The 12,953-nt window shown below is 38.6% G+C and overlaps 1 protein-coding gene across 2 annotated transcripts in view; it reads left to right on the plus strand.

Moving 5' to 3' along the window:
* Positions 1–310: 310 nt before the first annotated feature.
* The window catches only part of Immt (inner membrane mitochondrial protein), a 29,750-nt gene continuing 17,107 nt past the window's right edge, over positions 311–12,953 (plus strand). The window contains exons 1-7 of one of the 2 annotated variants that reach the window (XM_004642796.2): positions 311–434; positions 2,314–2,418; positions 2,858–2,953; positions 7,677–7,813; positions 9,012–9,115; positions 10,365–10,500; positions 12,275–12,404. In XM_004642796.2, coding sequence (XP_004642853.1) covers positions 365–434; positions 2,314–2,418; positions 2,858–2,953; positions 7,677–7,813; positions 9,012–9,115; positions 10,365–10,500; positions 12,275–12,404 — 778 coding nt within the window. In that variant the 5' untranslated portion in view covers positions 311–364. Of the gene's footprint in view, positions 435–2,280; positions 2,419–2,857; positions 2,954–7,676; positions 7,814–9,011; positions 9,116–10,364; positions 10,501–12,274; positions 12,405–12,953 lie in introns of both variants that reach the window. The other variant, XM_023702926.1, reaches the window with a different exon arrangement.

Consider the following 12,953-nt stretch of genomic DNA (forward strand, 5'->3'; position numbering starts at 1 on the left):
TACAACCCTAGTCTCTGAGTGTAGCTAAGTGGTATAATGCTCATCTACCATGGGAGGGCCTTGGGTTCAGTCCTCACCATTGCAAAAAAAAAAAGAAAAGAAGGAAAAAAATAGTTAAAATATGAGTTCTTCCAATAAAAATTTTGGACTTCATTTTTCTAGTAACAGTGTCTTCTTTTAGTAAAATACATGCTGCTAACTTTATGTTAAAAGCCTGAAAGACTTTCAGAAATGTTATTTCATGTGACCTTTTTGGGAAAATACTATTTTGGAAAAAAAAGAAAATATTATGGTTTAAATGTTAAATGTTTTTATTTCCAAGATTCCGTCCGGTCCACTAAAAATCTCTAGTGTGTCAGAGGTAATGAAAGACTCTAAACAGCCTACTTCACAACTCCAAAAACAGAAGGGAGACACTTCAGCTTCATCAGCAGGTAATCATATTAGAACCATCCTTTTTAAAATCATAGGCAAGTGAATTGTTCTAATGCATTTGAACCCACAGACATGAGGAAGAATTTTCTCCATGAAGCACTCTTCTGGTCCTCAGCTCATACCCTGGGGAAGTAGTGTTTTCACTTCTCCTTCTAAGTCTCATTTTAGGAGTGGAGAGACATGAAGGTGGGCTTTTTATGACTAATGATTGAGGGTAGCCTCAAAATTGTCCTGCCTACAAAACACTTTCCTTTCTTCATGTTTGGATTTTGTAAGATTTATTCTCTTTCCCTAACCCTTTTATTCTACCTATTTACTGGGTTTTTTTTTCTTTCTTCTTTCTTAGTCATGAAAATTTTTTTTTGCGGAACTGGTGATTGAACTCAGGCCCTTGCACTTGCCAGGGAAGCACTTATTCTATTGAGCTATCTCCCTGGCCCTGAAAATGGTTTTTATATGATTCCTGCAGATGTTTTACCTTTAGGTTTTACCAGTAATCCCACCTTAAGTTATAGCACCTGCTGAAGTGTTCAGGTTACACTTGAACTTCATGTGTGTCTCTTTTGTTACTTCTGTCCTTTATAAAATCTACTGATTTGCATTTAGCACATACTAACCCAATGTTTGTTACCTCTGTGAGACATTCACCGAGGACTTAGCAGGTGCACAAAACAGTTTAAAAAAAAAACACAAAACCTGTGCTAATAGGCCTTGGTGGGATGAAGAGGGGAGATCTTGTAAAAGTAAGTAAGATGAATATAGGATATCACATGCTGTGGAGGGAATATTGCTATTTTCTGTGGAATGGATAAGGAAACTCAGCAGGTGTCGTTTGAACAAACCCTGGAAAGAAAGAAGGGAGTAAGTTCATGCAAAGGGCGGGTGGGGACAAACAACTCAGCCAGTGGATTACTTACTACACAAGCTTGGTGTATTGGAGCAGGGCACAGCTGAGGCGTGACTGGAGTGAAAAGGGGGAAAACAGTGGCAAATGTGGTCAGAGGGAGCAGAGAGCCTGTTGTGGCAGTCCTTGGAAGAATTTTATTTTATATTCTGAGCGGCATGATAGGCATTGGAGGGCAGAGCCAGTGGAGATAGCTGACTTTTGTTTTAGTAAGATCACTAGCTGTTGTGAATAGGTAGAGGACTAAAGACAGAGGCAGGTCATGGGTATTGTGATAATTCGGTCTTCTCTCTTAAATGGCTTTTCCAGTTTTCCGCAAAAAAAATTAGCCCATCTTATTGCCTCCCCCATTTTATCTCCATAGTTGTTTTTCTCTTCCATCAGTGCTTTCGCTTATAAATTTGCAAACTCTTGATTTTTAACCTTTTTTAAAAAAAGTCATTAAATGATTTTTTTAAAGTGAGTTCTGTTCTTATATTTTCCATCTTTATTGTGAAATTTATTTTTAAAGCTGTCATTTCTGCTCATATGTCTTTTTCACAAATACAATAAAAATATATTTAGTTGCTTTCTTTTGCCTGTTTTCTTACTGGTGCTCTTTTTTTTTTTCTTTGCTATTCTTTTTCCATGTTATATAAGCCTAATGTCTACTTCTTGAATGTTAAGATCACATACTGTTACTCAAAATCATGTATGAGCATAATGGTTAAAATATAGGTGGATGCTGACAACACTTCTTTTGCTTGTGCTTTCCCAGGCATTGTTTTATGTGTTTGCAAATGCAGTAGATAATGTCCCTGTTTATGTGGCTCTCAAACATGTGGCAGTAGATGTATTTGGTTTTGAAATAGTCAGGTGTGAAGTGGACAGTAGTAGTAGATTCTTGTATTTGTGTTAAACCAGGAAAGTGCATACATACCATGAGTAACATATATTTATAGCACCTACAGAGGCAGCCCAAATTATTTCTGCAGCAGGTGATACACTTTCAGTCCCAGCCCCGGTGGTTCAGCATGAGGAGTCTGTAAAAGCTGATCGCCCTGAAATTGGTGGAGGAAAACCCACACCTGTAACTTCAGGTAGTCAAATTACTGTATTTACATTTGTTGCATTATTGATGGTATGCTCATCAGCACTAGTTAATGCCTAGGGCAGTGATGGCGAACCTATTGGATGTGTGCCATATAGTGGGCTGTGTGTATCATTGAAACCTCTGTAAGGTTTGCCATCACTGATGTAGGTAATTGCTAGACACTAAGTACGTAAACAGTTATCCTGGTTTTAAGTTTTCATATTTGCTTAGGAAATTTATAAAATGTGTAAGTCTGAGTAAATCTTTTCGAAGAGTTTAACAGCTGATCCTTTATTCCTTCACTGTGGAATCACTATGAGTGATGATGTGGTTTTAGAGTCTTGAACACCAGAATGCCCTGTGTTGATGTAACTCGTGTATATCCCTGTTCACTGTTAAAATTCTGTGCTGAAATTTGATTTCCTCTTATTTACTTTTGCTGCAAGAGGAAGCATCCTCATCTTCTATAAGGGAACGACCACCTGAAGAAGTTGCAGCTCGTCTTGCACAACAGGAAAAACAAGAACAAGTTAAGATTGAGTGTATGTAAATCAAACAGTTTCTTAAGTACTTCTGACCATCTCAGCTGCTCTCTCAGAACCATTAAGATGAGCTGCTCTCATCTATCAGCTAGCTGTGGCTCTTGTTTCTTTAGTGCTATTGTTCCATTCATTGTCATTACATATTTACATTCTTTCTACTTAAACCACTTTTACCAGGTGACAAGGAGTATTCTTAGTGCATAGTTGATGAGCATTCCAGGTAATACATACACTTGCTCCATTATTCTGGTATGGTAGCACTGAAAAGTCTTTATGGGGAACAGAGTCCCTGGGGAACAGAGGTTGGCTTGTTTATGTTTTACCATGGTAAACCTTACTAATTTATCTGTGAAAACCATATGGCTTACAGTCTTTCTTATGACCAGCCTCTGGTTTCTCTTCTGTCAGTCCTACCTGACATTGGGAAGAGACTAAGTATTCTACATCTTGCTGATTTTCAGCTAACAAGTATATGCCTTAAGTTTTGATGTTATGTTCTTAGAAGAAAAAAAGGGTAATAGATGCCTGAAAATATGTTTTTCTATCTTAAGGCACATGGATCATAATTTCTCATTTCTCATATATGTACAATCATATACTGATATCTCTAGAAATAGCAGAGTGCAGTGTATACTTTTTGCTGGGCAAAAAGTTGTTTTAAATTATGTAATAATTTGTTTTGTCTCAAAGGAGCATTACTTTATATTTCTTTATCTCTTTTTACCTTTACTGGCTCCTGTGTCCCGATGGTATAATGTTTTTTGTTTTTTTTTTTTTTGCGGAACTGGGGATTGAACTCAGGCCCTTGTACTTGCCAGGGAAGTTCTTATTCTACTGATCTATCTCCCCGACCCTGGTATAATGGTTTTTAATATGGGGGCCACCATTGCTAGAAATATATCAAAGGATGCAAGGAACAGACTAAATAGTTGGAGGGCACAAGTTTCATTCTAAGTTGGGGTATCTTGTATTTTTTTTAGCAGTTCTGAGTTCTTGATCATGTTATAGATCATTGAGAATATTAAATATAAATCACTTCTAAATAAGTGAAGTATTGGGGGCCTGCCCCTTAGCTCAGTTCTTTAAGTGGCTGCTTCAACAAAGCAGTCAGGCTCAGTTTGCTGTGATTCGATCCCCACAACTCAAGCCAGCCAAACCTGTCCGGAAGGCATTCAGAGCAAAAAAAAAAAAAAATCCTTATTAAAAAAATAATAATAAATAAATAAGTGAAGTATTTTTGTATTTTTCCCCAAAGTCCTTAATTTTTCCAGAATTCTTTACCATTTTAAATTTAGATTATCAGGCTAGGGGAGAGAGGTCAACATTCTAAGCATCTGCCTGGCAAATGCAAGGACCTGGGTTCAATCCCCAGTACTGCATGCTGCCCTGGAACCCCAGGCATGCCAAGCCAGGCACCAAAACTAGGCATGATAGCTCATGCCTGTTGTCCCACCACTAGGGAGCTGAGACAGGAGGATCACTATGCATCTGAGCCACATAGTGAGACCCTGTACCAAATAAATAAATAGATAAATAATTTTTTTTTTTTTAATTTAAAAAACAAGGGCCGGCCAAATAGCTCAGCGGATTAAAGTGCCTGCAAGCAGGCACAGGGGTCAGGGTTTTGATCCTCGGGCTTGCCCTGCCGGCCCAGTCTTCCCGGGGCTTGCTGAAAGGGCAATTGAGACTGGGCAGGGTGGCATGTGCCTGTAATCCCAGCTCTTAGAAGGCTGTAAACAGGTGGATCGCTACAAGTCTGATGTAGTTGTGACCCTGAACACCCTGTAGACTCTTCCCTAAAATACAAAAATTAATTAATTAAAAATTTAAAAAACAAATTAGGATTATCTTTTAATGTTTTTAATTTTTTTATTTTTCTCCCTTGATCATGTGAAGTTCTTGAATTAAGTGACAATTTTGAGCTAGAAATTGGGGAAAAAATTGTTTTAAATTATGTAATAATTTGTTTTGTCTCAAAGGAGCATTACTTTATATTTGTTTATGTCTTTTTACCTTTACTGGCTCTTGTGTCCCTATATATCTATTAGTTTATTTGCTTCCCCTTTTTAGTCCAGTTCTTCTTTTGTTTTGAAGAAAGTGAAAATGTTGATTTGACTATTGTTTTCTTCTAAACTTCAGAAAGGTGTGTGTGTGTGTGTGTGTGTGTGTGTGTGTGTGTGTGTCTGTCTGTCTGTCTGTCTGGAGTTTTATCAAGTGTCAGGACACAGTGACTAGACTACTAGAGAGGAGTGAGGTGGCACTTCAGTGGGCTCTGTAAAGTGCCTCACTACTCTTTGCACTTACATGTCCAACATTCTCACAGCGTATCATAGGTGGTTTTTATTTTTGTTTTGGTGTTTTGAGACAAAATTTCACTCTTGAGTTCAGGCTGGCCTTGAATTTGGCAATCCTCCTGATTCAGCCTTCCAAGTGCAGGGATCATATGCTTGCACCACCACATCTGGCTCTAGGACATTTGTTATTTAGGAGTTTCTTAAAAAACTAAAGCTCCAAACACACAATTATTACTGATACTGAGTTCGCTTCACTTATCTGTTTCAGAATGAAGTCACAATTGGGAGTCAGTTTAAAGCTTGTTTTGATAATTTCCCTTTAGTCTGAGCAGAAACAGTCTACTCACAGATAGGGATGAGATCAAAAGCTAGGATTTTATAGCCCTAACCAAGTCAGGTTTAACTGCAAGAAATCCTTATAGCCTAAGCCCAGTCTTCCTGAGGCATTCTAGAGGGCAAAGTGTGGAGCCTGAAAGCAACCAGAAGCCATGGGAGAAGCAGGAGACAGCCCTCCAAGTAGGCGTCGGAAACAGAAGTCTCCCACTGCATTGGTATCAGAACCAGCTGGAGAACTTGTTAGAAAGACAGAGGTCTGGGACCCTCCACCTCCAAAGAAAGTCCTGAGCAGTGGAGCTGTGTAGTCATGTTGGGGGCCAGGGGAGAACTGATGAATTCTAGTGAAAACAAAAAAAGGGAAAGGGGAGGAGAAAAAGATCTAGGAAAACATGGGTGGAAGTGAACAGGAACATGAACCATAAAATAACAACTGTGGCTCATGGAATGGCCAAGCATATGACTTCAGGGAGACAGCAAGCAGCATGTTGGCAAAAGGCTTCATAAACCCTGGCTCCCCTATGTCTCTGCATCCACAAGTTAGCCACACAAAATTCTCACATGATTCTAGCATGTTAGAACAGGCAAATATGTCAACATATAAGAAAGAAAGACTGGGGGCCGAGGAGATGGCTTAGTGGATAAGTGCTTCCCTGGCAAGTGCAAGGGCCTGAGTTCAATCCGGTTCCGCCAAAAAAAAAAAAAAGAAAGAAGGACTGCAAGGGAGGTGGACCAGGTGTTAGGTGTTATCAAGTATTATTATTTTCCTTTCCTTGCCATTTACTTGCTTTTTTTTTTTTTTTTTTTTTTTGCGGAACCAGGGATTGAATTCAGGCCCTTGCGCTTGCCACACGAGTGCTTATTCCACTGAGCCATCTCCCCGGCCCCCGCCATTTACTTTCTTTATACCTTTTTCTCTTGAGGTAAACCTCAGTCTCACCTTAATTACTTGATATTTTCTCGTTTTTAGCTTTCTCCTCCCCGTGATACAGAGGCACCAGGTGTGTTTCAGCAAGGTTCCATTCTCTCATCTATAGTTTAGGCTTCTTGTGCTCAAATTCAACTTTTGTTTTTGTCTGACCTATCAAACATTCTTTACTGACTATTCTCTGTTCTCTCTGATAACAGTAATTTTTAAATTTCATTTGTAATTTTTCTTCAAATGACTGTATCTTCCATTTTGGTATGTTATCCAAAAATGATGTTTTTTCTTCATTTTTAGAAACATTCTGATGTTTTTTCCAGTATTTTTGAATTATCATGTAGTAGTGTGATCATAATAGGAGGCAGCTTTTTAAACATTAGTATCTGTATTTCTTGAGTTCTTTTGTGGAAAAACATTTTCCGCTCAGTTGCCTTTGCATCTCTGCTTGCATGTTTTCTTGTCCTTTCTTTCTTAGTCCTTTATCTCCTGTATCTTGGTAGTATGGCATTTTTCTGTGGGTTTTTCTTCTTGCCAAGGAGTTGAAATTGGGCACCTCTTTTTTCTAGTGAGTCTGTGTAATTATTAATTGAAATAAAAAAGCTGGTGGTTCTATTGAGCTTAAATCTTTGAGCCTTATTTCTATTTGAAATATCTTTAAGCATCTTTCACCTTTGAGAAACTAAAATCACGTCACTGAAAAATTCAGATATTTATAAAAGTAATATAATAAGCCTTGATAGATTTAACATCCAGATTCAATTATTATTAATATTTTAGCCAATCAGACCTTGATATCTGACTGCTCCGAAGCTCAGCAAATTTGGCATTAAACACATTTTTAACACATCATCCTGCTATTCATGTTAGATCTCTGTACTCAACATAGAAATTGTTTGTCAGTTGCCTCCTGACTCAAACTGCCTTTTCCATCCAGAACAATTTGTGTGGTGCTCATCATGCCTCCCAGAACCACTTGACAATGAGCCCTGAGGCCTCACTGTACTTTTAAGTGAACTTTGATTTCCTAATTTTGGGTTCAGTGTTTTGTTCTTATTTTATTTTATTTTGGTTTTAGGAAAATGCAATGGAAAATTTGATAGGAAAAGAAGCTTGAAATAAAGTCATTTGTAAGAGGATGGATTTTTTTTAAATGTTCTTTTGTGTTTTCTAGCTTTAGCCAAGAGCTTAGAAGATGCTCTGAGCCAAACTGCCTCCATCACTCTGCAGGCCATTGCAGCCCAGAACGCTGCAGTCCAGGCTGTCAGTGCCCACTCCAGCATACTGAAAGCAGCCATGGATGATTCTGAGGTGAGCCAAGGAAGAACAAGACCACTTTTTATACTTTTTTAGTTTTTGTGGTACTGGGAATTGAACTCAGGGCCTCATACATGGTAAGTAGTGCTTTGCTACTTGGTCTTTTAGAGAAATGGTCATTTAAAAAAAGGCCAATGACAATGCCAATTTAAGCATTGTTATCAGAGATGACCAGAGAGTAAAGAATGTTTCTGGTAGGTGAGAAGACAAAAAGCAAGTTTCAGCACAAGCCATACTCCTAGCCCTTCTTAATTTTTTTTTTTTTTTTTTTGCGGTACCAGGGATTGAACTCGGGGCCCTGCACTTGCCAGGCAGACTCTTATTCTACTGAGCTGTCTCCCCAACCATCCTTTTTAAAATTTTGAGATAGGGTCTCACTAAATTGTCCAGGCTGGTATTGAATGGAATCCTCCTGCCTCTGCCTCTCAAGGAGCTAGGCTCAAAAGTATGCACCAACCATTGCAGTGGCCTGAAAGCTGTAAGCTTTGAAAACCTAAAAAAAAAAAAAATTCTATTGTACTTGAAATTCAAGAAAAAAAAAATGTACATGGCAGAGTTCAGTCAGTCAGCAAAGTGGAAACTGCATAGCTTATCGAGGAGTTGAACTTAAGTCCATAGACATATACCCTTCAGAAGGACACAGATTGGAAGCCCTAAATCTCTATGGGACTGTTTTGTGTAAGCAAGATAAAAAGATATTTCCTTTTTCCAAAGATAGTGTAATGTGTCATGCATATGGGTCAGATGATACAAACTCTGTTATAATCCAGATTTTGCTACTAAAGGACAGTTTATGGTAGCAGTTATTTTATGATTAAGGAGTGTTAGCTAATGTTGCAAAATAGAAAAATGTATGAACACACTAAATGTTAAAATGGATTCCAACTTATATTTCTTCTAGTAAAAAGCCAGGTGCACAGAAGATCTGTAATACAGTATATACCCAATTACTTTCTCAAAGCAGGGTTTGCGTTTGTACTTATAATTTTGTGGAAGGACGGGATCATGGAGATGGTTATGGATTTTCTTGTGCCTAATCGTGAGGTTTAGTTATGAATTCCTACTCTGAAGAAATACTGTGTATAATTTTTTACCTTTGAATTTGATGTCACACATTTCCACATTAATCTTGGCCTGTCTATGACAATAAGAATAATTAGTCATGTTTACATAATTAAATTCTTTTGTTTAGATTGCAGGTGAGAAGAAATCTGCTCAGTGGCGCACGGTGGAAGGTGCCTTGAAGGAACGCAGAAAGGCTGTTGATGAAGCTGCCGATGCTCTTCTCAAAGCCAAGTAATTACTCATGGACTTTAACAAGTAATTAGGGCTCCTGGTGGTTTTTTGGGCTGGGTTGTCTTTGTACAGTACTATATGTATAGAATAAAGAGAGGGTGAGAAACCCTTCCCTCTCTTCTCTACTTGTGTGCTCTGAACTGGTGTGAGGAATACAAAAGTTTTAAAAGAGATAAGAAATGAAACATAATTAAGCTAAAATAGATTTGACCAAAATTAATATGAAGGTTCTTACATAAAAATCAGATTTGATGTGGATTACTGCTTCAGTGACAGGTCTGTGTGTGTTTACTGCAATTCAGCTATAATTTCCAGATTTTGTTGGGCTACTTTGGGCAGTCTTACCAGAATTTAGAAAATGTCGTAGTTTTCTTTAACTCTCAAAGTAGTGAATATGACATTAGTCTCACTCACATCACTGGGCCTAGTATCAAGGCTGTGAATTTGTGCTAAGTAAAGCAGTCATTCTATCTTAGAGGCTCCCCAAGATCCAGGTGTTATTTGCTCAGTGAGGTCTCTGTCCCTCTCCCTTGCCTTTGCCCTAAGTTTTCTTTCACTGGCAGGGGAGGAAGCCTCATCCTTGCAAGATGTGCCATTCAGTGAGCACTCAGCAGGTGGCAGGTATGGTGCCAGGTACTTTTCAGGCAATGCCTCCGTTTCCACACACAGGCATGAAGCACTTGAGAAGCTAAACTAGGAGTTGCGTCCACGTCTGTCTGGTTCTGAAGCATAGTCATTGTTATACACCACCCTGCCTGTCTGGGTCACTGTAGTAAACCTAGCTTCTGATTGAAGTGTTCTTGTTATTGATAAGAAAACTTCTGTGTGTGTTGACCAAAAAGCATTGATTGATTTTTTTTTTCAAGTTATAAGTTTTTTCATAGATTATTTTTTTCTTTTTGTATTTTAGGGAAGGGTCTACAGGGTATTTAGGGTCTCACTAGTGGATCGGACTCATAGTGGTCCACCTGTTTACAGCCTCCCAAGAGCTGGGATTACAGGCAAGTGCCACCACGCCTGGTCTCAATTGCCATCTCAGCATGCCTTGAGGGCAGGGCCGGCATGGTAGGCCTGGGATCGAACCCCTGGCCCCTGAGCCTGCTAGTAGGCATTTTAATCTCTTTCATAGATTTTTTTAACATAACATTATATGTTGTACTGATCTCATAACACTTTAATAATTTTAGAAAGGAACAATACTAAATACTTATGGGTTTTTAAAAATATTTATTTTGTTACTGGTTTTCAGAGAAGAATTAGAGAAGATGAAGAGTGTAATTGAAAATGCAAAGAAAAAAGAGGTTGCTGGGGCCAAACCTCATATAACTGCTGCTGAAGGGAAACTTCACAATATGATAGTTGATCTGGATAATGTAGTTAAAAAGGTACGTTCTTTAAGTCTTTACGGTGTTACCTATATATCTTTGTAGTTCTTTGTATAAACACATATGCATATGTAGATAATTTGTGTATGTGTGTGCATGTGCATATAGATGTTGCATATAGATTACTGTCACTGAACCCCGGTTCTCAAAGTGTTGTTCAAATGGGCCTCAGATCTGAAGTCCTCCTGCTTCAGCCTCAGGAGTAGCAGGAATTACTGGCCTATACCACTATATCTAGCTTAATGTATATTTTTAAATATTCTTCCATCAAAAGGTTTTTTTGTTTTTTGTTTTTTTTTTGGTGCCAGAAGTCAAATTTGGGACCTTGGGCTTGCCAGGTACGCACTGTGCCACAGGAAAATAAAAAGATTTCTAGTTTCTCCTCTGCAAAAATGTTAGTTGTTACTGTTTTCAAAAATTTGTCTTGGATACCAAATAGCTTATTTGGTATTATTACTTCTTTTTATGTATTTGGTACAGGGTCTCACTACACAGCTCCTGTTTTCAGCCTCCCCAGCACTGGGATTACAGGCGTGCACCACCACACCCAGTGTCAGTGGCTGGCTCAGTGTGCCTTGGGGCGGGGCCAGCACAGCATGTGGTGCCAGGGATCAAACCCTGTTCCCTGCACTTACCTAAGCAGGCACTTAATCCACTGAGCTATCTTGCTGGCTCTGAACTTCTTATAATTGATAACATTTTTCTTACTGGGTTATTATCATTTATGAAAATCTCTGCCAGCAGTCAGGAAGTTGAGGCAGGATGATTGCTGCAAGTTTGAGGCCAATCTGACTACGCAGTGAGTTTAGGGCAGCCAGCCTAGACTACATAGTGAGACGTTGGACAAAAAAAAAAAAAAAAAAAAAAAAAAAATTCTGTCAGTGGCATATCTCCGTCTGCACTTGGGTGATATGTGTGGGTGATTTCCTTGGGCCCAGAAAAAAGGAAGAGGGGACACAGAGATTAGAGAGGACCTGTTGTTGCCATTTGAATACTAATTTGAAGGACAGGAAGATAACATTTGTGTTCCTTTTTCTGACTTCAGATTTTTCAAAATTTTAATTTTTTGTGGAACCGAGTATTAAACTCAAGGTATTCCACACTTCAGAGTTTTGTTAGGTTGCCAGGCTGACCTCAAACTTGGGACCCTTTTCCTTCAGCCTCCCAGAGTTCTAGGGTTATGGATATGTGCTGCCATTTGGCTTTTATTTTTAAACAAAATTGGAAGTTAGTAGTGTAAGAACTCAAAAGAAGAAATAAAAATTGAAAGATACAACACAGTTAAATGGAAAGAGAGAATTAAGGTTTAAACAACGAAGAAGAGAAAGAAGAGTTAGGAAATATGGTAGGGACAAAATCATACATTTGTATAAATAAGATGGTTAAGGCAGTGATCCTAAAAATTTCCATCAGGTTTTTGAAAATAGCAGTTAATGGGTAGTATTTTCAACCTGAGTAACTCTATATGCTGATATCTGTGAACTAAGCAACTACATTGTGGACAGCAATATATAATACTAAACCATGCTTAATATTAAAATACCTGTCATTTTGGTCTTCAAAATTAGAAGTTAGCTACAGGACTTACTGGCCTTTATTTGTAGCACTGGGGTTAAACCAAGAGCCTTTGTGCATGCTAAGTGAGAATGCTACCACTGAGCTGTCCTCTTGGCCCTGGAGTTTCAGATTTCTATGTAAAGGAATATTACTTCTGTTCTTGAAGTTTATGGTTCTTTTTATTCAGTTTAACCATTTGCTCTCTGTATTTGGTCAGGTCCAGGCAGCTCAGTCTGAGGCTAAAGTTGTATCTCAGTATCATGAGCTGGTAGTACAAGCCCGAGATGACTTTAAACGAGAACTGGACAGTATCACTCCAGAGGTCCTGCCTGGGTGGAAAGGGATGAGTAAGTACAACGGATATATTAGCATTTTCCTTTTTATAATTTTTAACAACTGATCAGCTAATCTGAAACCTGCTTCAGTTCCATTTATTATATCCAAATCCCCCCTGGCATTTCTCATGTGTTTCAACACTTGATTGCTGCCAGAGTCATGTAGATGATATACTTGTTACAGTGCTCCTGTAGTTTGAACCATGGTGAACATAATTCTAGCCAGTGTTTAATTCTGTACTTCATGATTAATTCCCTAATCCTTGATTCTAATTCTAGTCTCTCCAAATGAGTGGCAGTGACATTATAACGTTGATTCAGTTAAACTAGTTCATTCAAATATAAAATTATTGGGCCAGTGAGGTAGCTCAGCAGACTAAGCACCTTCTTAGGCAAGTGCAGGGACCTGGGTTTGATCCCTGGCACTACATGCCACATCATCCCTTCTACTGGGCGTGCTGAGCCTGTAATCCCAGTGCTGGGGAGGCTGAAAACAGGAGGATCACTACAATTCTGAGCTGTGTAGTGAGACCCTGTACCAAATACATTTGATAGATATAT

This window comes from Octodon degus, unplaced genomic scaffold, assembly GCF_000260255.1.
Source record: "Octodon degus isolate 3935 unplaced genomic scaffold, OctDeg1.0 scaffold00162, whole genome shotgun sequence".
NCBI lineage: Eukaryota > Metazoa > Chordata > Mammalia > Rodentia > Octodontidae > Octodon > Octodon degus.